The sequence below is a fragment of the Manis pentadactyla genome, chromosome 13, assembly GCF_030020395.1.
Source record: "Manis pentadactyla isolate mManPen7 chromosome 13, mManPen7.hap1, whole genome shotgun sequence".
NCBI lineage: Eukaryota > Metazoa > Chordata > Mammalia > Pholidota > Manidae > Manis > Manis pentadactyla.
Window position 1 is genome coordinate 70531313 of NC_080031.1, and position 26169 is coordinate 70557481.

General features: G+C 40.9%; 2 protein-coding genes and 1 pseudogene across 5 annotated transcripts in view; all 3 read right to left on the minus strand.

Annotated features, from left to right (window-relative positions):
• The window catches only part of SNCAIP (synuclein alpha interacting protein), a 143265-nt gene that overhangs the window by 77098 nt on the left and 39998 nt on the right, over window positions 1-26169 (minus strand). The window lies entirely within an intron of this gene.
• Window positions 1404-6198, minus strand: LOC118921408 (uncharacterized). Its single transcript, XM_057490347.1, has one exon. It carries the CDS (start codon window positions 3674-3676, stop codon window positions 2681-2683), a length of 996 nt encoding a protein of 331 aa, XP_057346330.1. The 5' UTR covers window positions 3677-6198; the 3' UTR covers window positions 1404-2680.
• Window positions 13505-14865, minus strand: LOC118921409 (elongation of very long chain fatty acids protein 2-like; annotated as a pseudogene).

Below are 26169 nucleotides of genomic sequence, written 5' to 3' on the forward strand. Positions count from 1 at the left end.
AGCAGGTAAAGGGAGGATTTGACCTCAAGGCTAGACACTGGAGCAAGTTTCAGGATGTCAGTCTCAGCAAAGACTTCCTGATGACGACACCTGGAATAGGGTTACGTGGAATGGTCGGCTTTATGAGATCACAACTACCCAGCAAGGGATTGTTCCTGCAGAGGTTTGGAGGGATCCTCTGAAGGAGAAATACGAGAATCCTTCACAGGGAGGGAGGAATAGATGACCTTCTAACTCACAGAATATGTACACAGCCTGAGTTGGCAGGGGCACACCCCTGAAACCAGACCAGGGCCTCAGGACAGTCCTGACCAACTCTGACCCCTCTCCAGGGTGCTCCCAGGACTAGCTCTCTTGCATCTGCCATCCTGACCCCACCAGGAATGTGAATGAACAATGGAGGTTAAGGGAGAGGAAAAGAGAGAGAGAGGAGAGAGCAAGAGAGTTAAAGTGAAAATAATTTTAAAGAGAACTAGAATGTTGTTCAGTGAGAATATGATTTACTCTCCACTGCAGATTAAAACTTATCAATTCTACAAGGACCAAACTAGGACCTCATGAGGCCTGAACAAAAAGAAAATATCTGGGAAGAAAAAGGAAACACTTTTAGCACTGGGAAGCTGAGTCTGGGCTTAAGCCAACCATGTCCTGCACCGGCTTCTGGAAAGGAACTATGGAATAATTTGAGAACTAGATCCCTGGTACAGGAAACGATCCAAATCCAAGTTCCAAATTGTTGGCACACCTCAAGTGGTCATGCTTTATTCTTGATTTCTGCAAAGATGACAACCTGATTCCTGTTTTAGAGACATGGACATAATATCACAAGCAAGGGGGACATTAAAGACTGCAGGAGTCAGTTATCTTGGCTTCGTACTCATACCTCTCAGTGTTCAAGAAGACTAAACTTCTGCGCAACCTTAGACCAGCAGTACTTAAAGTTCAGTGTGCATGAGAATCAGCCAAAGTTTTATTAAAACAGATTGCTGGGTCCAACCCCAAGAGGTTCCGATTCGACAGGTCTGGGTCAGAGCCTGAGAATTTACATGTCTAACAAATTCCCAGGTGATGCTGATTTTCCAGGTCCCAGAACCGCATATGAGAACTACTACTGACGGTCAATGGCTGTTCCCAGTCCTGGTTACATCTGCACCTAATTAAAAGATGGTGACCTCTTCCCTACATCCCCTAACTCCACAGATGTTAACTTCATTATACAGGATCCATGCATAGTGCCCTTCTGATTAAATTGCCTCAATGGACTCGACTAAGCATTTCCCATGAAGACCACCCAGAAACTTCAGGTCTGAAGAGAGAGAGAGAGAGAGAGAGAGAGAGAGAGAGAGAGAGAGTGTGTGTGTGTGTGTGTGGTCTGAAGAGTGTGTGTGTGTGTGTGTGTGTGTGTGTGTGTGTTTTAATTCCCAGTGCTATACAAAGGACAGATATTGGCCTTATGAAACCCTACAAAATCTAGGCCTTGGTTACTTTAAAATTTCATTTCACCATAGCACTTCATGGCAACAAAAATGTTATTTCTCCTGTTAATGAGATCCAGGTTTATAGCTTTAGATGCAGCCTTTTAAAGCAAGAGTCTCAATTTAGGGATACACATTCACTAGAACTACAGTATAATAAATCCCACACCTACTAATAAAGAAGGAAAATGAAAAAAATGTAAGAATCTAATGAGAATTAACTTAAAATTCAATGCATAAACAACATGTATGGACCGTGTGATATTTAATATAATTCCCATGGAATCTGAAGCAGTCCAAGTGGCGACACTGGCTTACTGTGAAAAATAAGCTCCTCGCCATGTATTTTGAATTATAATTATAATGTTATTTTTATTGAATCCAAATCCAGAAATCAAGTTATTATGAATATTTTATGAATTCTTCCAATTAAAGTATACCCCTTTAATAACCAAAAGAGGAAATAAACTCTTTGTAACACTAACATCTCTTTTTCCTGAAGAGGAGTACAGTTTGTTACCTATGTGGTTAAGCAAGTATAGTGGGCTAAATGTCTGTAATAACCCAGTATTTGCACACTTGTCCATAAGAAACAGTTTGATTTAGCAAGCAGCAGTTTATTAACACAGTGCTTTCATCTGGCCCTAACTTCCTAGAGGAAGGAAAAGGAACAAAATCTGCTTCTTGCCTAGCTGAGGTACTATGACTGAAAGTGCAAAACCTGAACATTGCTTACTTAGCATACTCATTTCTAATATGTACCAGAGTAATTCAAGAAAAACACATGGAAACACAAGATCACAGTTAAGTACCTTCAGAAATTTATCTAGGAAGTTTTATCCTCAGTTTCAACAACGTACTGATTTTTAACACAATACCTTGGACAGAATAAATACTTAATATATTGTTTGTTGTGTTGAGTTCATTTCCAGAATGTGATCACTGCCAAGTCATGTTAAGAGTTTCTACATGAAAAACCTTGGTATTGTCCTAAGTAACAAATGTTGTGATTACCATTTTTCTTCAGCTTGTTCTAACCCAGTGTTCATAATTTTCATCTTGCAGTTTCCCCCAGAAGTCTATTTTGGGGGAGGTGTCAATCTGCTATTCCCCCTTTCAGAAACTATTGATGAGGGCTGTGGGAACTGCCACTGACCTTGCAACGATGGGGCCCATCCCACTGATTAAAGCCAAGCTCTTTGTTGTTAGGCATATGGAGAAAGAGTCACATCTGCAAGCTGTGGTGTGGGTCTTTCCTCTTTGGCCCCGCACAAGGACATCAACTTCATTTTGTAATTCACCAACATAAGCAGGAAAGGACTAAGAGCAGAGAAGCCTGAAGAAAGGGCTGTGAGAACAGCTGGGAAAAAGACACAGGCTGCCAAGTCTTCTGAAAAAGAGACTAAGATAAAGTGAGAAATCCAAAGTGGAGTGATCAGCCACATTAATACAATACTAAACTTGGCCCCTCTAAGGATTTCAGTTTCTGAATCATCATCTCCGATCCAGATGTCACCATATGTCATCTTCCTTCTTTCTGAAAGGAGAAAAGACATCCAGAAACAGACGAAGACTAAGATTGCTAAAGGAAGAATATCCATGAGAACTAGAAATATTTTCCCGTAATAAAACTCTATCTGCTTGTTTCCAAAGTCAGTCAGGCAATCCACGTAAATGCTGTGGGTAGACAAGGGGTCTGTGTCGTTGCCTGCATTCAGGTATTTTGGTTTCCCAGTGAAAAGTAAAATAGGGGTGTGCCCTGCCACACCAGCAGCCCAAAGTGCAGAAACCACCTTCACGGAATGCTTCTGCTGGTCCAGCCTTGGGGCCTCACTCACGGGGTGGACAGCTTGGTAAAGCTGCTGGTGGTAGAACAGTGCAAAGTGCAGCGTGAACCAGATGGCCAGGCAAGTCGTCAGGGCAGCTGTGAAGTGCAGAACTTTGCAGCCAGCTGAATCCAACACGAAACCCAAAGCATAAACAATTTTCATGATGTTCACCACCAAGTTTTTAATGAGGTGGACAAATATAAGACTGAAAATTAGAAGAAAGGATGTCTGTAAACGCCCAGTGATACATTTCCATGTAGAATAAAATAAACATACATTTCCAGCACAGCTCACGAGGATTAGCATGGTGCAAGCAATGATCTCAAGCATGTGTGCAGACGGCTTCATGGTAGATGGCAAATCATTTATCATCTCCAATGTCTCCTCTTCTCAGTTTAAGTCATCAGATATTTGGAAAACTTTGAAGAGGTCTTTGCTGAGAAGCCCTATTTTTGTTTTTTTTTAAAATCTGCAATGTTGACAACATCAACGGGTGTCACCCTAACAGTTCAGAAACAGAAACAGTCTGTACCAGAATTCAGCTCGCTCCAGTGGTGAGGTGCTGAAAACAGAGCAGCTTCCCATGAGGATTCTGTTTTGTCATCTCTGGGGACTTAACTATGATGAGAAAGTTCCAGGTATCATCGCTTAATTAGAATTTCTCAGAAATCCATTTATTGCACTGTAATGCAATATTCTAGATACAGTGTGATACCGTTTTCAACAATCATGAAGGAGAGAACAAGATTAATTTTGTGACAGCTAAGGAAAGGTGGTCAGAGGTTGAATTACCCTCCCAATTTCTGGAAGATAATTAAAGAAGTGGTCGTGTCTGAATAACAATGAAGATTTCCAAATAGCAAAATGATACATTAACAATGACAGTAATAACATGATAGAGATTTACATAGTACAGCCGTTTTTTACTTTGTCTACATTTTTGCAAAGGAGAAACACTACTACCTATTTTGATGATCCCATGGGGTTGTCAGGATTGCAAAACAGATGATAGAAAATACTTGCAAAGGCAGTAGGGAAGGGAGCACAGAAGGAATCGAAGGAGGGAGGGAGGTAGGGTGGGAAGAAAGAAGGAAGGATAGAAGAGAAAGGAAGGCACTTTTATAAGCATAGACTTTATTCCCATAACAAAATCTTGAAATTGCTCCTTAAAGAAACACTCTGATGACTGGGAAGTGATTAGAGAGACTTCCCACACCTAGAGCCCAAGAGGCTAGGAAAAGACTTTGTCCTAAGTATGACTGAAGAGTACTGATCAAGGACAGGAAAATGGCATGGAAACATGTTGTTCAAGTAATCTGGTATTAATTCACTTTCTGCATGAATTCTGTTGGCCAACTCTTTCATAATGATCCATTCTGGGGACAAACTACTTTCCCTCTACTGTATTTGCTTGTAAGTTGTGCTGTCAATCATCCTATCCTATACTGCTCCAGTGGATGCTCCAGGCTGACCCGGGGCTGTACTGGAGCCAGCCTGCCCCAACTGGAGCAACTGCACATCTCTCTCCAACTCTGTGTTCAGTGACTGCATGGTGAGAGCTTGCAATTGTGTATGCCGGGAGTAGTTTCACCATGGAAATTAGTAAGTGCTACAAATCAGGGCTTTGGGTGCAGGAATTATTGTTTTACTAGGACAACATTGGCCTGATCAAAAAAATACAGATTACAGTGGTAAGAAATTAGCTGATATTTTATCTACTTCAGGATAAGCTCAGTAGTTGGTACCCACCAACCCTTTCAGTAAGGGTATGTGTAAGGTTTCTGGCAGTGTTAGCAGGTAGGAAAGCTGGGCCCCTCAATTCCACTAAGGGGGAACCTAACACATCCTATTAAGCCCCTCACCCCTAACTGGCAACTAAGACAGGTGGCCAACCTGGAGTCCCAACACCACTTTTTCTTCCCTAAGAGATACCCATTACCTCTGTGCCAACTGTAATCAGTCAAAGAGGCTTCCTAAGCTTCTGATAATAATGATGATAAATAGCAATAGTAACAGCACAGTAATTGCTATGTTAATACAGGCTACCATTTGTTTAGCACCAGTTTGAGCCAGACACTGTGTTGGTGTTTTGTTTTGTCAATTTAATCTCATTGAATCCTTAATATCATTCTCATTTCATGGATGAGAAAATCGAAGACCAGAGAGGAAAGTAAATTGCTCAAAGCTACTGGTGTAACGGAGATAGCAATCAAAGCCCAGGTATGTGTGATCCCAAACCACTGGATCTTAGTCCCTGCCTCTCTACACATGCTGTCTGAGTGTGGATCCTCTGTTGACTGTTCTCCATCTTCCCCTAATGATTTGCAATAGGTACACCCGACGTATAGAGCCTGTGATAAACTCCTTTGGAGAAGAGTATCCTCAGGTTTACAATACACAAGTCTTGCACATTGTTGGGTAGCAGTTAATCTCCTTTCTCCCTCAGTGACACTGATACATATCATTTGGAGCAACACAGGATATTCATGCGTGAACACCTTCTGCATCTCAAAGATCTTTACGGCTTCTGCACACCAGTTCAAGATGCCTTACTTGAAACAGAATAAGGCTGTTTCCAGCAGGACTGAGCCCCTCATTCTTGACCGTGTTGAAACAGAGGCCCCATGACTCCTGGGGATGAATCTGCAGAACAGTGAAGAACCCCGAACAGCAGATAATAAGAGGCCACCTTAATTTGAGATTTAATATGGGGATAATGAAGAAATTGTCTATGTGATGCTATTTCTCAAATATACCCAAATAATAACAATTTATGACAAACAATACTGACTTCTTAGAACTGAGGGCTAAGGGTAAAAGAATGTTTTGTAAACCTCCCCCCCCAAAGGCTTACATAAACATTTGTTTTTCAAAGGATTAGCAAACATGGAATATGTTCCTTTGCATTAGGGCAGAGCATAAAATATATGTGTAATTTTTTCCTTCAGGGTTCTTTCTATACTAGAGAAAGAGCACACATTAAAATATAAGGAGATAAAATTCATTTTTATGGATATTGGCTTGGCTGATGGATGATACTTTTCTTTGTTAACTATGGCACAGGAGGGCTAAAGAGGTACCTTCAGGGACTGCACTCAATTGGCTGTCTGCTGAAAACCTACCATGCACCCAGCATGGCGTTAGCCTCTGAGGGGAATGCACAAGAGTGGGAGCCGTTGTCCCTGCCTTCAAGCACATATAATACATGTTATATATATTATGTTATTTTACATTTTGTATTTTTGCCACAGTGCAGTATATCTCCTTTCAGGCTCCTGGCTACAATTCCTATGCATGTGTGTGTGTGTGGTGGTTCTATGCACAACACCAAGCAATTCTCAAACACCAGGAGGGCATCCCAGAACTCAACTCAATTCTCATGCTATCTGCCTGGAGACAGCACCAGTTTCCCCAGGTTAAAGACTCCCTCTGTCCTACAGGACTGCTCTTCACCCCCAGCTACAGATGCCAGTCGCAAGCCCCAGGCAGTTCCCTGTGCTTCTGACCCACCAGCTACAGACTGGGGTACCCTCAACCTCCCCTTAGGTTCGATTAATTTGCTAGAGTGGCTCACAGAACTCAGGAAAACACTTACCTTTACCAGTTTATTAAAGGTTACCATAAAGGATACAAATTAACAGCCAGAATGAAGAGATACACAGGGCAAGATCCCAAATAAAGGAGCTTCTATCCTTGTGGAGCTTAGAGGCGTTCTTGTTCCCCTACATAGAAGCTGTCTCCTACAGAGAAGCAGGATCCCAGAGAGCAATATACCCTTCTCAGGGGTTTTTGTGAGGGCTTTATTGCATAGTCATGACTGACTAAATTATTGGCCACTGGCTGATTCAACTTCCAACCCCCTTCCCCACCCCCCACCGTGGGTCCAAAAGTCTCTCATTGACTTGACAAGACACCCATTTCCCCTTCAAGGCTCTGAAGCGCTTTCAGGACCTGCGGATGAATCAGATCAAATATATGTGGGAAATATATACTTGGTCATCTGAATGACGAAATATGTATTTCCTATAACTCATTATGTCACACGTGCATATACACATACACATGTATATGTCATGTTATGTTTAAGACACAGTTAAATAATAACGTGTTCATAATAAATAATGACCAAGACAATGGAATGAACTGCATGGCCGCAGGTACAACAATAAAACATTCAGAGAAGAGAAGGGCTCGCGTGGACAGGACTATTTTAATCTCCAGAAAAGGAAACTGAGGCTGCAGAAGTTAAGCTGCTGGCCCTAATCTGCAGGAAAGAGAGCACCGCGCTCCAGATTCCTTGCTTTCAGCAGCTCTTTTTGAAAGGGGAAGGAAGGGGGGAGAGAGTTGACAAGACTGGGATGCAGAGGTATTGAGAAACCCAGGTGCCATCCCCATGGGCCCCCAGGAGCTGCACAGATGAGCTCCTGATGGCAGAAAGCCCACTTCTCAGAGGACTCGGCCCAGAGCCCGGAGGGCCCAGGCAGCAATACTGCCTTTTCCACCAAGGGAGGTAACTGTCATGTGCACTTCAACAATGAAGGAAAAAATCTTCCTGTGGATACTAAACACTGGCTCTGCCAACCCAGCCGTGCTGAGGTCACTGGAGAACCGAGGAGTTCAAAGGTTCTCTCCAGCTTCCATTTACTTTGGCATAGGATTTAACGGAAAAAGAACTAAGGCAGAATTTACATGGCCCAGGCTGGTTTCCAAATCGCAAACTGCTGAAGTTATTTAGAATTTACTTTTAACTCACAATCACATGTAAAGTGGTTCAGATGTAAATGCTTTCCGTGTGGCTCCAGGCAATCTAGGTTTCTCAAATGCACATGTGCATTTCTAATATTAAAGATTTGGATTCAAAATCTCAAAGTACTGGGGGTTCCTCTTGATTAGAGACTGCTGTTACTTTATGCCATGGTGGGTCGGCGGAGGAGAAATAAAGCACACTGCCTTCACTGGGGCATTAGGTTCTCACAGTAGTGCTAAGATAAACTCCACAGGCAGAGGGAAGGGCATTTATTCTTTTAAATGGAGTATATAATATAAATAAATTTCTTGTAAGAAGAGATGCCTGAAACTTGATTCCCAGTCTGAATCTACACAAGGGCACTAATTTATTTTAATGAATATCAGGACAGTGCATATGAAGGAGGGCACGCCTTCTTGAAAGCAGTGTGGGTCTAACCATGCAGGATAATTCACTAAGTCACAGAGAGCGGCTGCTTGAAATTGTCTGATTTGTTCACTGGCCAGAGCAAATTGGTATTTGAATTTTATACAGAACAAAATGAAGGGAATTCCTGAATCTTTTACCTTGTAATCAATGCTGCCTGAAGTCATTTTCCATTTTCTCTAAGGCAGTGATTTTGTGACCATTCGGGGTAGGACTAAAACCCCAAGTTCCAAATTAGAAGCGCATGGAGAGGAACTTCAGGCTGGCTGGGGCCAGAGCAATTAAATGGTAATTGCTTTTTAGATATATTAATGTTGCTAATTATATTAGTGTGCTAAGTGCTGGGAAATGTGGATAAGAGCTCCAGGCCACTCTGGGGGTCAAAGGGAGCTAAGATTGATGAAGCCTGGCACTGAGCTGACCATTGCATGCATTCTCTCCTGAAATCTTCACCAAATTACCAGGTATTTTTAGCTTCAATAAGGCTGGGTGGTTCCAGTTGGTACGTGACCAAATCAGGAGTCCCACCAGGGTTGCACAGCTCCAAAGAGCAGTGGGTTGGCAGGACGTTGAGTATGAACAGGAAGAGACACTGGATTCCAAAACTGGAAGAAACACAGTAGCAGAGAGGGATGGAAATTTGAGAAGCAGGCTGTGAAGAAAGTCTGACATTACGTGGACCCTGGTGGTAACTTTCTTTGCTGTACGTGGAAAGGAAGAGCCCAGGATATGGAGTTTGTGGGCAGAATCTGAGGAACCTTCAATGGCAGAGTGGAGGAGGCTGGTAGGGGAGCTGCTGCTCTAAGAGGAGGGGCAGCTCTACAGAGCACAAGGAAGCCACTGAGCACCTCCAGCACTGGGGGTGCCTGAGGAGTGGCCCCCGATGGCTGAGGCTGGAAGGCCTGGTGAATCAGGAGGCAAAGGGAGAGGACAGTGCCCACACTCCATGCCAATCCAGGAAAACAATAAAGGTTGTCCCAGAATCCAAAACCAGAGGGCCTGGGTTAAATAACTGATGGACTGTGAAAGGTTTGTTGAGTCATATCTGCTCTGAGCTTCAGGTTCCTAACAAGGAGTTTCCCAGAGACATGAAACATACATAGTCATATGTGTGTGTACAAGTGTACACATGTATATATACACACACATACACATACATATATTGGTTTACATTTACATTTACCCACACCCAGCTGCAAGATCTTAGGGTCAAGTGAAATTGGGAACCCAGTCTGAAGGTTGCAAAGTGTTATGCAAGAGTTAGATTTCACATCTATTTCCAAAAATTATACAGTCACAGAGGTGTTTTCTACTTGTACCTAGAAGGTGCTACATGGGCTCTTTGCCAAAGGCCAAAATTCTAAATGTGTTGTCTCTGCAACATAAACTCAGTTCCTTGGCAAGCAGTTGTGGAAAATTCCCCCAACCTTCTCCAGGTCTGGCTCTAGCCCTGAGCCCCCTGGTCTCTATCTTGAATCTCTGAAGACTAAACTCATCTCTGCCTTTTTACACCTGACCACACACATCCTCAAGTCTTTCCAACCCTATAAATAAAACCCATCCCAGCTTTGGACTCAATCCATTTTTTCCCCCTCATCCAAACCTTTCAAAAGAGGCATCTACATTGACTGTTGATACTTTCTTGTGTCCTTATACTGTATAACCTACCATAATTTAGTTCCTACTTTTTTTCCTCTGAAATATTTAGAACAAGATCAGCTCCTACTACTAAATCCAGTAGCATCTGCACCTGACATTCTTTCTCTTTTCCCTTTAAGGCTCTAACATTTTGCTCCCTATAGGTTATGTCTTGGTTCACTTCTCACTCCACCATAGACCCCTCCTATATATACAGCTCTCCAACTGCTTCTTGCTATCACCACCTGGAAGCCCAACCTAAACTTACCTTTATTGGTAACACCATCGGCCTCCACTCAGCTGAAGCTAGAAACTTGATGTTACCTCTGGCCTTTCCATCTTCCTCACATAAAGATTCAATCATCCTATTAAATTTTTATCCTTTCCAACCTTCCTACCTTTTTCTTATTACAGCTTCTCATGGTTTCTTGCTTGAATGAATCTGAGAAGGACAAGACTAAGGGCAAGGATAGTACATCTTTGCTTCTTCAAAATCATCCCCTGAATCTACACAACTGTCCAAGTGACTTAAAACACAAAGATGGCCTTGCCACTCTCCTACTGAAAAGACTTCAGTGTCTTCCCACTGCCCAAAGATCGGACGGACAGTCACAGGAAGCCATTCATGTTGGGTGCCTGCTCCTCCTAATCTCTGACTCACACTGGAAACGTCAATGACACTAAGATTAGGTCCATACTCCACACTGTCCCTTGTCCTGGGGTTTGGCTTATGCTGATACTTCTGCATCCTCCTCTTAGCAAACCATCAAAACCCCACCTTGGCTTTTCACACTTGCCAATGAATGTGCAATCATCGGCCTATTTACTCTCAGGTAACTATTTCCTAAACTCCTTTGCCAGCTAACTGGCTTCCTGGTAGGTCTGGCCAAGGACAGGCTTGGGAGAAAATCAGGGACAGGAGAGGGGACTCAGTAAGTGTCTCTCTCTCTCTCTCTGTAACACACTCACACAAACTGCCACAGGCAGTGTCTCCTACACATCATCAGCTCTTACACATCAGCATCATTAGCATAATTCTCACCATTCTGGTTGTACTAGAAGGTGTAATTTGCAGAGGATAACAAACTACTTTCCTTTGTCCTTTCAGCCCCAGTGGTGGTGTGACTTTTATTTATTTATTTCTACTCTCAGGATAACTTAGTTTGGTGTTTCAGCTCTTCCAGCACCAGATTACCTAATGCCCTATTTTAATTTCCCTTTATTTGAAATATCTAGAGCTGTTTCTGTTCATTCTGACCTGACCCTGAAGAACTCACTTTGTTTACCCTTTAAACTTGTTCTTTTAGGACTCATTTTAGGGGTTACTTAGGAGTCTAGGCCTGACTTCACTTTTAGATTATTCATCTGCCTCTTCCTTTGTGCAAAATTTCTAAGCAAATTACATTCAATGTACTTAACTTAATATTATTGTCTGCCCATACATCTGCCTCCCTCATGATGAGAACCTTTGTCTTCACTACAATCCACAGTGCTCACACAGAGTCTGGCATATGAAAAGCACTCAAGAATTTGTGAAATGAATCAGAAAGTTCACTGAATGAAGCAGTGAAACCAAACACAGGACTTTTTATAAGAAGCAACCTTCAGCTTAGCCATAGAAGGTATCCACCAGTACTGTAGAAAGTCTTACCATAAAAGAAATCATAGTTTAATATTTTAAAATAAATATAGGACATATTGCATTTGGGGCAAGGGCATGTATCATAGAACAAATGTCATTATTCCAAAAAATTTAGGGTTCATGGTTCCAAACAGTCCAGACAGGGAAATGAGAAAGTATGAAAAAGTTGGCCATTTGACAACACTGAACATAACCAAACAAGACTGACCAAAGGTCAAAGGAGGGCAACAAAGGAGGCAGGAATCCAAGGGGAGATAATTCCCACCATACATATGACAGGTTCTTCTGGCATTCATTTTATGGTCAAACTCCAGCCTTATCCAAACGTCTTACATGTGCTTCTTTTTACCACCATTTTCTTCTGTGCTTTTTTCATTGGAGAAAGCCATTGAAGGCTACTATTTAAAAAATTACTGAATAGAAGGGAACTTCCTCAACTTAATAAAGAATATTTATAAAACTACAACTAACATCATACTTAATGGTGAGAAACTTAAAGCTGTCTCACTAAAATTAGGATGTACCCTCTTACCACTCCTTTGCAACACTGTACTGGAAAGTCTTAGCTAATGCAAATACACAAAAGAAAATAAAAGGTATACAGATTGGGAAGGAACTGTCTTTGTTTGCAAATGACATGACTGTCTCTTTAGAAAATCTGAATGAATCAGCAAAAAACTCCTAGAACTAATAAGCTATTATAACAAGGTGACAGGATATAAGGTTAATACACAAAAATCTCTTTTCCTATATACACCAATAAGCAATTGGAATTTGAAATTAAAAACACATCATTTACATTAACACTCCTAAAATGAAATACTTAGGTATAAATCTAACAAAATATGTACAATATCTATTATGAGGAAATCCATAAAACTCTGATGAACAAAATTAGAGAACTTACATGGAGAGACATTCAGTGTTCATGGATAGGAAAACTCAATATTGTCAAGCTATCAAGTTCTTTCCAACTTGATCTACAGATTGAATGTAATCCCAAACAAGACTTCAACAAGTTATCTTGTGGATATTGATAAATTGATTATAAAATTTACATGGAGAGGTAAAAATTCAGTATAACCAAAAAAATATTGAAGGAAAAGAACAGTCAGAGGACTGACACTACTTGACTTCAAGACTTATTATAAAGCTGTAGTAATCAAGATGGTGGAGTACTCCTGAGATAATATGTAAATAGATCAAAGGGTTTGTGGGTAAAATTGCAATATTGCCAGAATCTCTCACCTGGCCTTAGCACATCTCCATATCAATAGGTGTTTCCAAGGAGTGGAGAGAAGTAGTCCATCTTCGTATCAATAGGTGGTTACAAGGGTGGGGCAAACGAGGGTACATCTGGATCAGAGAGGTTTCCTGGGGTCCCTTTTTTGCAGCTGGGTGATGAGAGACAAGGGCGAGCAGAAGTGGACAACTTCTTGTAAGCAATAAATGGTTTTCTCTCACTTTATTTCTCCCTATGACTTTTTTGTTTGTCTGTTTTTTGTTTTAAACATTTTAATCTGAACAACACCCTTAATGTTTTATTTGAAAACTTGCTAAGAAAAGTAAGGTTCCAGGTTTCCTGGCTTTGTTTGTGTGTAAGGTGTTAAAAAGACAGTTTCTGGTTAGGGATCCAGTCTGCACGTAGGAAGGAGGGACGGGTCGCGCCAGTGCCCCGCGGTGTTGACGGAAGCATTCAGTTAACAGGTGGCCTAGCAGCAACGTATTGATACATTCCAGGTACAAATTATTTATAAACTCAAAAGAAATTAGTTTATGCTAAAACATATGTAACTTTCAATTCAGTCTTTGCTTTAAAACAAGCAAATCTGTTAGGCTATTACATATGCATGTCGGTTACTCCATGTTTATTGTGCTTTCTTGTTTATCACTCCATTAGTTGCAGTGAAGTGAGATTTGGAAAAACCATTAACTTCTTTCCATGCAGGTGGCTCTTCCTTATCCTTCTTCACTGGCTTTTTTTGGTATGTCTGAACATAAAAATTTAAGAACAGGATAACTAATGTAAGCATGTAAGAGGACTGGAAGATGAGACAGCCGAAGGGGAAGCCACAGGGTTTCACGACAGCACTCATGGGGTGTGTGATGGTGAGGAAGAACTGGACCAGTTGAGACTGTGTGAGATATTTCTTCCACCAAAGATACTTGTGCATGGGTGGAAACACAGAAAGGCCACAGTAGGATTACATAAGGATGTGGATGAAACTGTTCAAGTGTGGCTCCAAAGAAACTTTGTCTACAAGGTATCCAGTTCAAAACACACCACCAGATGTTAAACATTACATTTTACCATGCTGAAAAGTAAACATGCTGAAAAGTAATCTGACTGTTTTTTTCCACAAAACAAAGAAAATTGTGTCCAGGAACTCTATTAATTTGGAGAAGTAGTACCACCATAACACCTTGGCTACCCGGGTATCAGCTTCCCCTGCACTGGTAAGATCTTGACACTGTAAGTTGTAGCCTCCTTCCCAGCTGGACAGAATAAGCTCTGCCAGCATATATATGGAGAGATGTGTGATCCCTAGATTATACAAGGTGAGGATACCCTTGAGGGAAAGAGCATCTCTGTGCTTCATATACTTGTTACCCAGCCATATTGAAAGAAGGTAGATGACAGTAAAAAAAAAAAAAAGGTAGGAAAGTAAGAGTCCAACATGAACCATCCTCTGACTCGAGAATCTCTAGGTCCAAACATATTGTCCAAAAATAAATTGATTTCATCATCAATGGCCTTTAGATGCTCCATGATCTGCGGCGGCTGCGGCACGGTGACCCCGTGGGCAGCAATGCTCTGTCCAGGGTAGCCCGCACCTATGACTGTTTTTGGCTTCAAAGGTAATTTGCCCTGGGCTGGGAACATATTTTCTCTCCAGAGTTACAGAATTCAACAGAGTAGGGAGCCCAGAAAGAGACTCACATACTATAGTCAATTGATCTATGACAAAGGAGCAAAGGCAATACAATGAAGCAAAGATAGTCTTTTCAACAAATGGTGTTGGAACAACTGAACTCCACATGCAAAAAAAAAATGAATCTAGAAACAAATGTTACACCCTTCATAAAAATTAATTCAAAATGGGTCATAAACTTTAATGTAAAATGCAAAACTATAAAATTCCCATAAGATTAACAGAGGGGAAAAACCTAGATGATCTTGGGTATGGTGATGACTTTTTAGCTATAAAAAACACAATCCATGAAAAAAACAATTGATAAGCTAGACTTCACTAAAATTACAAACTCCTGCTTCTTTTATAGACAATATTAAGAGAAGACAAGCTGTAGACTGGGAGAAACTATTAGTGAAAGACACATCTGATAAAGAACTATTATCCAAAATATACAAAGAACTCTTGAAATTCAACAATAAGAAAACAACTGATTAAAAAATGGACCGAAGATCTTAACAGACACCTCATCAAAGAATATAGACAGATGGCAAATAAGCATATGAAAAGATGCTCCATATCATGTTATCAAGGAAATGGATATTAAAACAATAATGAGATATCACTACACACCTATTAGAATGGCCAAAATCTAGAATACGGACAACTGCCAATGCTGGCAAGGATGTGGAACAACAGTTACTATCATACATTGCTGGTGAGAATACAAGATGTTACAGCCATATTAGAAGATAGTCTGGCAACATCTTACAAAACTAAACGTATTCTTACCATATGATCCAGCAGTTGTGCCCACTGGTATTTACTCAAAGGAACTGAAACTTATGTCCATGCAAAATTCTGCACAGGGATGTTTACAACAGCTTTACACATAAATGCCAAAACTTGGAAGGAATGACAATGTCCTTCAGTAGGTGATGGATAAATAAACTAGGGTTTGGAACATAATTCAGCACTAAAAATAAATGAGCTACCAAGCCATCAAAGGACATGGAGAAGCCTTATATGCATATTGCTAAGTGAAAGAAGTCAGTCTGAAAAGGCTACATACGGTAGTATTCTACTGATAGGACATTCTGGAAAAGGCAAAGCTATGTGGAGAGTAAAAAGATCAGTGGTTGTCAGGGCAGGGGGTGGGGTGGGATGAATAGGCAGAGCACAGAGAATATAAGGTAGTGAAAATGCTCTGCATGATACTATAATGTTGGACACATCTCATTACACATTTCTCCAAACCCGTAAACTGAACAATGCCATCAGTGAACCCTAAGGTAAATTATGGACTTTGGGTGATTATGATGTAGCAGTGTAGGTTCATCAACTGTAACAAATGTATCCCTCCAGTGGGGGAGGCTGATAGTGGAGTAGGTTTGCGTGTGTGGGGGCAGGGAAGTCATGAGGAAACTATACTTTCCTCTCAATTTTGCTGTGAACCTAAAACTTCTCTTCAAAAAAAGTCCTTAAAAAATACCATTTAGCACAATCTTATCAGTTTAAAAATGAAGGAAATTAGATCCAGAAGGGTCCAGTGACTTGCCTAAAGTCACACAACTTTCTAATGGCAGTGTTGGGAAGATGACACAGGACTATTCTGTCCACTACACTTTTCAAATCTGTTGGAAATAAATTTTAAAAATACATAATAGTGATAAACTAAATGAAATTTGTAGAAAAAAAACACAACACACTTATTTTTTGACATTAAAGCAATCTAACCTCAGGCTGGCTGGGGCACATGTATGCCCACCAAAACACCTGGTTCAAATGACTTCATTAGTGGGACATTCAAAACATAGGATGTCCCATTTTAAATAAAAGCAGGCTGAGGACATGGTGGGACAAATAAAAACTCTGCTTTAAATACAACTTCTTGGGATATGTATCAAAAACCTGACATCCATGTCAAATATCGGAAGAAGTTGAATATGGGTGCTTATTTTTTCACATGCATTTTATATGGTAATGTTGCTTTGAGAAATTTTTCAGCTTCAAGCCATTTTAAACCAATATAAATTGTTTTTTTTTAACTCCTAGCAAGTTTCCAGCACTGTTCTAGGTGCCATGGAAACCTGGGAATTTGTTTTCTTCCTTTTTCCCTCTGTACCTAAGCCATGTTCCTTAATTTAAACACTACTGTTTCCTTCTAATTCTGCACTAATTTTCCTCTTGTCCTGGGCCTTACTCTCCCCAAGGGGGTTGGACCCAGACCCGTACAGACTTCATCCCCCAAGGAGCAGCTAGCTGGGGCACATGTTGCTGCACTATGTCATTCATATGCATGTGGTTGTTATCATATCATCACCGGGGAGACATTGCCAAGGTCACTGTGTGTGTGTGGTTCATGCTCAGTTCAGCCTCAGTTAATGCCTGCTTATTTGTCAAACCCCAGTGCAGTTCTTGGATCACTCCATTCTTGTTATCTAGTGAAATACAGACAATGTCATTTCCTCTTCTACTATTGTATCTGACTCTGCACTTGATAACCAGTATACATTCCTAAGAGTTCTTTGACTTCAAACATTCCATTGCTACTGATAAGCCTTAAACTTTCCCTGTTCTAATCCGCTACAATTCTCTTCAAGTCAATACTGTAGTTCCTCTGTGGATCTCTGAGGTCAAAAGAGGAAAAATCTGGCTCTCCACCACTATTCTTTCCATTTGCTCTACTCTGGGGTCAGACAACACCCAGATTGTTGAATTTCCAATGCACCCCCTATGGTGATCCATACTGGTAATCCTTACACCTCAGCAAGCAACAACATCCAAAATCATCTCACACTCTTGCCAGATTTCTACTCCATCATCCAATGATCATAGGTATTTAAGTGATGGGCTCAAGTGTCCTCATCTGTAAAATACGCACATTTGGGCTTTGAGGACATTATGAAGATTAAATGAGATCATGCAGGCAAAGTCCTTAGTGCTCAACAGATATTGGTTGTTACATTTTAATTATTATCTCATTATAGATTGACTATATCTCCAAAGAAAAGCCAAATTACTCCATGCACCAAAAGCCAATGATGATGCAGAAATCAGGACTCTGCAGCTGGAATTTACAACATTCATACATATTCTCTTCCACTTTCAGTTGTGCCCAAATGGTATCCATCCTCTGGTAGTAGAAAACACCAAAGGTCATTCTTTCAAAATCATGACTGCCAGTTTTGTAGATGGATAAAAGGTGTCTGTGATGATGCAGAGCTCAGGAAGCATGAAAGATCTTCTTCCCTTTTTTCTTTCCTCCTGTCATTTCCCTCCCTTTCCCCACTGTCATTAGCAACTGATAATGTAGAAGATGAAATGATAATGATGGAAAGCTATTCTGAAAAACCCATGGGACAGCATGAGCAAATGTGCCAAAAAAGATCTTGCTGGGGACCTTCAGGTCAGTGGTCCAGCTCTTCACAGTGGATGACAATTAATCCCACACAAGGAGGCCTGGCTATGCAACTTCCCATGGTTTCAAGGTTTCACAGGGATATAAAAGTCATCATAACATGAGAATATTCATGAATTGGCTGTTTTCAAAAACACCCCCCTCATGTTCCCCTCCCTGCTTACAAGTAGCATTTCACTGTATCCATCTTGGACTTTGGAAGTCCATCCCACACTGGTTGTGGGACTTCTCAACACTCCTTCAATACAACACACATACAAAAGCAAAATTGCAAAGCTTGCAGAGGGTGCAGGATTCATAATGTCAGAAACAGCAGAAATCGTAATGTGGAGTAGTTACTTGAACTACACATCAGGACCTTAGAAAAGTTGGAGCAGTTGGTCATTTCAGAAACACATTGGCAAGAATGGAGGTGTAATAGATGTTTTGCAAGAGAATGACCTATCCAAAGAGAAAGCTTTGGGTAAGCTGATGAAGCCAAGGAGTGTTTCTTGTATTTGGTTTCTTTCTTTCTTTTTTTAAATTTTTTTTACAAAAATAGCCAACATTATGTACTGCAAAGCCAAACACAAAATAAATGATGTCATGTAATACAAATGAATAAGTCTGCTGAAGGATTGATTGCCAATTCATTCTAAAGATTTAGCCTCAATCTCATTAAATATAGGCATATGAACTTATTTTCATAATTTCAGTTTAATTTTTCAAGACAAATTCCAATTTTGTGAATTTTGTTTGTGTTACTATTTACTATGAAAACATGTTCCAGTGTGTAGTGACTTCACTTTTTAAGTGGTCTTTTACTCTTATCCTGATTATTCTCAGATAATGAAGACCTCTCGTATATACAGTTATACTTTTATCCATGGGGTATACTTGGAGACATTACAAAATGAAACTGCTAGTTGAATGTAGTCCATAAAAGACATTCTCTTCTCCAAAGAGAGTTCCAGCTAATAAACGGCATGAAGCTAAAGAGATAGTACTGCTTTTTGAGCAACTACCACATGCCAGGAATTTTATATGCCTAACTTCTAAAACTTCCCACAATTCTGCAGAGTTGGTATACTTATCCCCATTTTAAAGAATGGAAAACTGAGATACTAAAAGTAATTGGTGGAGAAACAAATACAATCCACACTGAGTAAGAGCCTACCTAAGACCATTCTAATTTATGCTGCGGAGACATACTGCAGAGTAGAGCAAATGAAAATAATTTTATCTACTTTAATTATTCTTTGAAAACCATATGTGAAGTGTATTGTCAGATACATTTTTAAACTTTATAAAAAAAAAACCTTAAAAAGCCAAGAATCAAATATCCCTGGTGCCAGATGGTGGCGTTAGTGGGAACTGGCAGTTTTCAGCTCATTGCTCTTACAACCCCATTCATTAGCAGCCTCCACAAGAAAGAAACTGAAATGTCATTTCTGGGGCTGGCTGTGCAGCCTGTTAGCGAGACGGGAGATTCCCAGTGCTGGAGCTGTGCTAGGCATTCTGTTCATCTGGTGCTGCTACGGGCATCGGGAAGCATTGCCAGGCATTCTTAGGTGTTTGCTGGTTGTGGGATATTCTTTCAAGCAGAAAGGCTGGCTACGTTACTAAATATTTAGGTCTCGAGGAGCCAAAAGCAATTCTGACCTCAACATGTTAAAATGCACAAAGAGCTGTGGGAAAGTGATTACAGGTGCTCCCTGGAACAACGTTTCCCCACTTCTGCATGAAAGAACTCTGCCACAAGTGCAAATAATCAGCCGTGACTGCATAAAGAGGTTCTTAAAATCCAACAGGCTCTCCAAGCTATAGTGTGTTCCATACACAGGAATCCTTGCAGCATGAGATTCTCCTCTTGAGAAGCTGAAGGCACTGTTATTTGTGGCTAGCAACACATGGTAGAGACCAAGATCTTTATCTCTAAGCCTACAGCTTCATGGGTTGCTTAGCACACAGCTTTTAAAGGCATATTATGCTTTACCTTTTCCAATAAAAAGAAAATTAATATGACTTTCCACTAACAGCTATTATATTTCTTTCATAAGACCTTATTAAAGTATTCACTAACTCATGAAGCTTTCTGGAGAGAGGCAGAGTAGATCTGCAAAGTTTATTTGTTTTATTCAAGATCTTAAGTATCTCAAGGTAACAGAACACTGAACATGAAGCTGTTAGGAAGGTTTGGTAGAAAGACAGACCAGCAGCCAGGGAAGGGAAAGATAAGGCTCAAAGAAAAAGCTGCCTGTACTCTCCCCAGGTAGGGGGTCCCACGTGGAGACAACAAAGGCTTTGCAGGGGCAGAACTTCCTCCCCGACCAGACCCAATGGGGGTGCAAGTGAACGGAACTAAGAACTGCCCAATCACAACTCAGCAAGGGGAAAGGACATGCCCACTGAGGGATGACTATATAGAAAGACCTGTCAATCAAATAACCCACCTTGTCAGTCAAAGAGGTGCCTCCTAATCAGAATGCAATATATAAGCCTCCCACCAACAGATGGAGGCCTTTGTCTGCCTTGAGTCTGGCCCGCTCCTCCCTTAAGTGTATTCAAATAAAACTCTCACTCTGTCTTGCTACTGTGTCTCTACCTTTCAATTCTTTGTTTGTGGAGGGTTCAAGGACCAAGGAGAACATCTCAAAGCCAGCCCATAACAAGCCTACTCAAAAATTCAAATGCTCTGATGTTATTTTGATAATTCAAATCTAATAAATTTCTAGAATCTAGGCTTCAGAACATGATTTAGCAAATTATCCTGGGCTTAAATGATGTATTTGTCTTAAAACAAAGATGACAAATTATTTTAATGGTTCTTATTTGAAAATAATTTTATCTACTTTAATTATTCTTTGAAAACCATATGTGAAGTGTATTGTCAGATACATTTTTAAACTTTATAAAAAAAAACCTTAAAAAGCCAAGAATCAAACTTCTTAATAGATGTGATTTGTTACCAGGAAGACACATATTCTTAGCCCTGTTTTACCTTCCTTCTTATTACATATATTGAAGAGTTTGTCTGAGTTCAAAAGTTCACAGCAACAATTTATAAGGGTCTCAGCTGTGAAGCAAGCCAGAGGGAAAGTACTGCTTTTAATCATCCCTCAGCTACAGTCCTTGTGCTGCAGCAAACCTAGCCAGTCTGGTATGACACAGAGTGCTCCAGTTCATACACTCTCAAGACACTTAGAGAAAGGATTAGTCTCCACAAGGTAAAGTCAAAGGAAATACACCAATAACCCGCAGGTACACACATTCCATATTTCTAACTTTTGGGAACTCTAGCCTTAGTGAGAGAGAGAAAAAAAAAACAACCATTGTACATACATACTGGAGATAAAGGGAGGGAAATGGTTTATCGTGCTAACCAGAGACCAAGAAAAATGTGCTTTTCGCCTGCAAGTCAGATAATGTCTACATGAAGGCTGGGGTCCCCGGAGTGAGGCTTGAAGGAGAGGAGGTGAAAGATGGCAAACAGAGGGAATTCAAAGAGATTCCAGTATGATGATTAAATATGATCCCCAAGTCTCCCCTGACATATTAAGAAACATATTTTTTAATTTTTTTGATCCTGAAATGTAAGCCTATTAAGGGTGTGGAAGGATTGGAATCAAACACTGAAGTGATGAAGACATCTCTTCCTGAAAAATACCAGGCCCTTCCTTACTTCTTTCCTCCCTTCCCTCCGTCCCTCTTTCTACTAGCATTTATGGAGCACCAGGTGTCAGACACAGCCACTGGGCATTCAGCAGCGAACAAGCAGGACAGGCGCGCTGCCCTCAGGGATCTCATATTTCAATGCAATGCCATTCAATCGAACTTCCTCTGAAGATGGGAACATTCTATACCTGCACTGTTTGATATGGTGGCCACTAGCCACACATGGCTACTAAGTACTTGTAAGCTGGCTAGTGCAATTGAGGCACTTAATTTTAAATTTTATTTTATCTTAATGTACTTCATTTAAATTTCCATAGCCACATGCAGCAGCTGACCAGTGACTACCATATTGGACAGCACTGTTACTTCTGATTAATTGGGCAATAAACAAGTAAATAAATAGGTATGCAATATCTTTTCAGGTTTGGGTATGCACAACAAAGAGAAAAAGCAGGCTGAATGGGGTGGAGCAGGGAGAGATGCTGGGCTCTTTCAATTATAGTAGGTTAGGAAAGGCTTATTTCTGCCCACCAAAAGGCATGGAGCCACACAAAATGTGGAGTAAGACACTTCCAAGCAGAGGGACCTGCAAATGCAAAGGGCCTGAGGTGAACATGAGCTTGGCAGAGACCCAGCAGGAAGGCAGTGGAGGGAAGTTGGAGTGAATGAGGAGACTGAGTCAGAGAAGCAGGTGGAGATGTGCACGTGCACACCTTAGGCCCGTGGGAGGGAGTTTGGAATTTACTTCTTATGCTCCAGGCATGATGCTCCAACTGCTTGTCCAGGGCCAGACAGTGCCAGACTCAGAATGTATGAGCAGGGCCGAGCCAAGAGGCCTTGGTGATGGATGACATGGGAGAGACTGAGGAGGAGGATTCCAGAGTTAGCTGTAGAGCTCATCCCAACATCACCAGCCTCTGGGGATGGAATGGCCTTTGAATGGCATAAGACAAAAGGTATTCAAATCCCCAGAAGCAGTCAAACTGGAAACACTGTTATCAATATGTGAGAAAGCCCGTATGTGTGTGTGTGTGTGTGTGTGTGTGTACAATTTCAAGTAAAATGTATCCAATCATTTCAGTTAGATCAAAAAGCAAAAAGAACTGCCTTAAAACCCCATGTAAACTGTGTAAAGACGTTTTAAAAGGGGCCAACTCTTACAACATTCCACTGTTGCCAAAATACACCTCACCATAGTATTAAATACAATCTACATAAATTTAACATGCAAAAAAGCCACCCACCTTCAAAAACCAGTTATTCTAAACCATAGTCAAATGCTATCTAGTGAGAGGACTGGGGTCCAGACCACTTAAAACTCCCATTACACATGCTGCTTTCAAGTGTCTAACCCTGGAGTTGACAACAAACTTCCCCAGATGTGTCCATGGGTGGGTTGTACACAGAAGAGCCCTACAGGGATTTCACAGATACAGGTATCACTGCATGTATGCATTTAACTTAAATTCAGCTCTACAAAGAGGAAGGAGGAAAGGAAAGCAAATTGACACCATGTGGGAAATTCCACTCACCATGCCTCTCAATGAGTCTAGGCCTGATAATGAACATGGGACTCAAGACAGGAAATGAGCTGTTTGACCGTTGGTTTGGTTCCCACTTATTTCCTGGTGTGGGAACATACCACGCCGGATGCCCTTCTAGGGTTACTGTTTCCTGGAACATGGCTCTACCTCATCTGAAGTTGAACAAAGACAAAGGCTGTTTCCAGTGCTGGGGGAAAAACCGGCAGCATTGGGTGTACGGGGAGGCGGATTTTATGGGCAATTTAATGGGCATTTAGGGGTCATTCTGACTAGACGTAATCTTTGCCTCACACACCGAGCTTTATAACCTAATCCTTGGAGGATAGCGGTTCACTGTATACCATTATTGGCGCAGAGCTGTTTCAACTGTATCTGAAAGAAAATCAGGAAGAGTTTTATATCATGAGATTAAACTTGAAAAGCAAGCTCACTCAAGATGTTCTAGGGACAGCCATCCTGTATATAAAGGACATTAACACACCAAAAAAGAGAATATGTAAGTGTTGAGGGGTCTTACCTATTAAGTTTACAGCCTCTGAAACATAGTGTTAAGTCTAAGTTGAATTTGCTGTGTGTTCATTTATATAACCTGTGGAGAAGCAACAGGGAAGTCTTTGCAGGGGACTGGCTCACCTCTCTAGAAGTGGTGAGGTTACTCTTGGGCAAAGAACAAATGCACCCCCCCACACATGAACTTTTATTCTACATGAGATTACATGATCTCAAAACCTAAACATTCGTTTGGAACATAAAGCCAGAATTTACATCCTGGCACTTGCAGATTTGGGAGGGATGCCTAGAAAAACAAACATGTTTTCTTGAATTGGTCCTGAAGGAAAAGAAATACAACTGGAAATTAATATTGTTGGTTTAAACATACAATACAAAATGGGGTTCAGAAACTCTGAAGGAAGTCTGAATTTGCCCTGTGCTTTAATCTGATGCCACATTCTTTTAATAAAAAGTATCAGCTTTAAAAGGGATGTTACATTTGCTATTTTTGATTAGTTTGTGTTTTTGCTCACGTTTAAACTCCTACTGGGCTGATCATTGAAAATATCATACAACCGGAGTCACATAATGTTAACATGATTACTTCAGTATATGTCTGCTCCAAGACAATCAGCTCAGTCAGAGCAACTTTTGCTTCAATTGTCTTTGCTGAAAAGTTGTATAAACATCCCAGACCAGTTAATTGTGTCCACAGGCTTTAAGCCTCATTGATATGCAGATCAGAACTTGATCAAATGACAAGCCTAGGAGCCAAGGGATGTGAATGGGTTCACCAGCACAGAAATGATGGGGACCCCAGTCTGTGAGCTCAGAGGAGGCCGTGGTGAGAATTCTTCTCTGCTCTCATCACAGCCCCGTGGAAGACCAGTCTCTCTTGTAATGAGTATTAATCTATGCTCGATTCTCAGAACATTCTTCCTTGGACACAGTGAAACAGGCAACAAGTATTAGTGGAAAGGAAATTCTAGTCTGACCCTTAACGAAATACCCAGTTTTCTGAAGGAAGATTAATGCGTATCAAGGGAATGCAAATTTAAATGTTTACTGGGATGGGGCAGGTCACAAGAATGAGTCAGCTGGAAAAGCTGAATTCTAACCCCTATGAGGGCAGGGTCTGTGTTTGGTTCAGTTTGATTCCCAGCTGTATCCGTGAATCCTGCCACATATCTGGGACATGGTACATGCTTGCTTAATATGTGTATTAAGTAAGTTAATAAATGTTGTCATCATGTAGCCATTGTACTTTATTCAGCTCATGGCTCTGGAGAGCCCTCCTTTGCTCAGGTCTAGAATGCAGTGGGTGGGTTACCCTAGTGGTCTTCAACTGGCACACCCTCCCCCCTTACCATCTTGGGCCCTTACTTTTGTCCCATTTCAGTCACTGCCTCCGCCAAAATCCTGGGCAGCCTGAATTGCAATACGGCAGATAGGTTGGCCTCGTTATATTACTCCTGTGCGTGGCTTCTTTTGTTTGGGAGACTCATCCACACTGTTGTATGTAGTCATCGATTCCTTCCAGCTCTAAAATTCTACTAATGCTAGTTGCCAAGCCAACATACAAGAAAAACACTTCTGAAAACATCCAGGACAATCTAATTGATCACAGTAATAAATGGAAGCATAAGCAGATAGAGCCAAGGCAATATCATCCTTGTCTACATATGTATTAAAGGATTTCCCATGTAGGTCAGTGACTGGAAGCTGGTGATGAGTCCAGAACTCTTCTAGATAAAGCTCCCAAGAGTCTACAGTTCTAATTAATTGTTCAGTTAGAGCCATGGTGTATCAACTATCATTAACCATATATTTATTTATAAAGTATGCGATTTCTAGTAGACTGTAACTCATGTGCATGAAGGTAACAAAAGGGAATATTTGTTGAATGAATGGATGATTACCCACTTTTCAAGGAACCCAAAGTTATCTTCTTAAGTTCTGTCATTTGCTGGCAATGATTTTTTTTCTTGTCTTGTAACTTGTGATGACCAAAAAGCCTGATTCTTTCCCCAAGTTCATAGTGGGCAAGAAAAAGCTACCTGGAGGAAGGAAGGTATAAGGAGAATATGGAGGATCTTTAGAGCAGTGAGGTGACTTTGTAAGGTACTGTAATGGCAGATACATGTCATTAAATATTTGTCAAAACCCATAAGCTATGCAACATCAGGAGTGAGCCCTAATGTAAACTATGGACTTTGGGTGATAATGACGTGCAAAATGCAGGCTCACCAATCATAACAAATGTACGGATACGGAAATCTCTGTACTGTCGTTTTAATTTTGCTCTGACTCTAAAACTGCTCTAAAGCATAAAGTCTATTAAAAATATTATGGTAAGTGGGAGAATTGACAAATATCCAGCAACTTCCCA

Excerpts from the sequence above, each read along its gene's own strand:
- LOC118921408 (XM_057490347.1), bottom strand. The coding sequence starts at position 3,676 with ATGATAAATGATTTGCCATCTACCATGAAGCCGTCTGCACACATGCTT.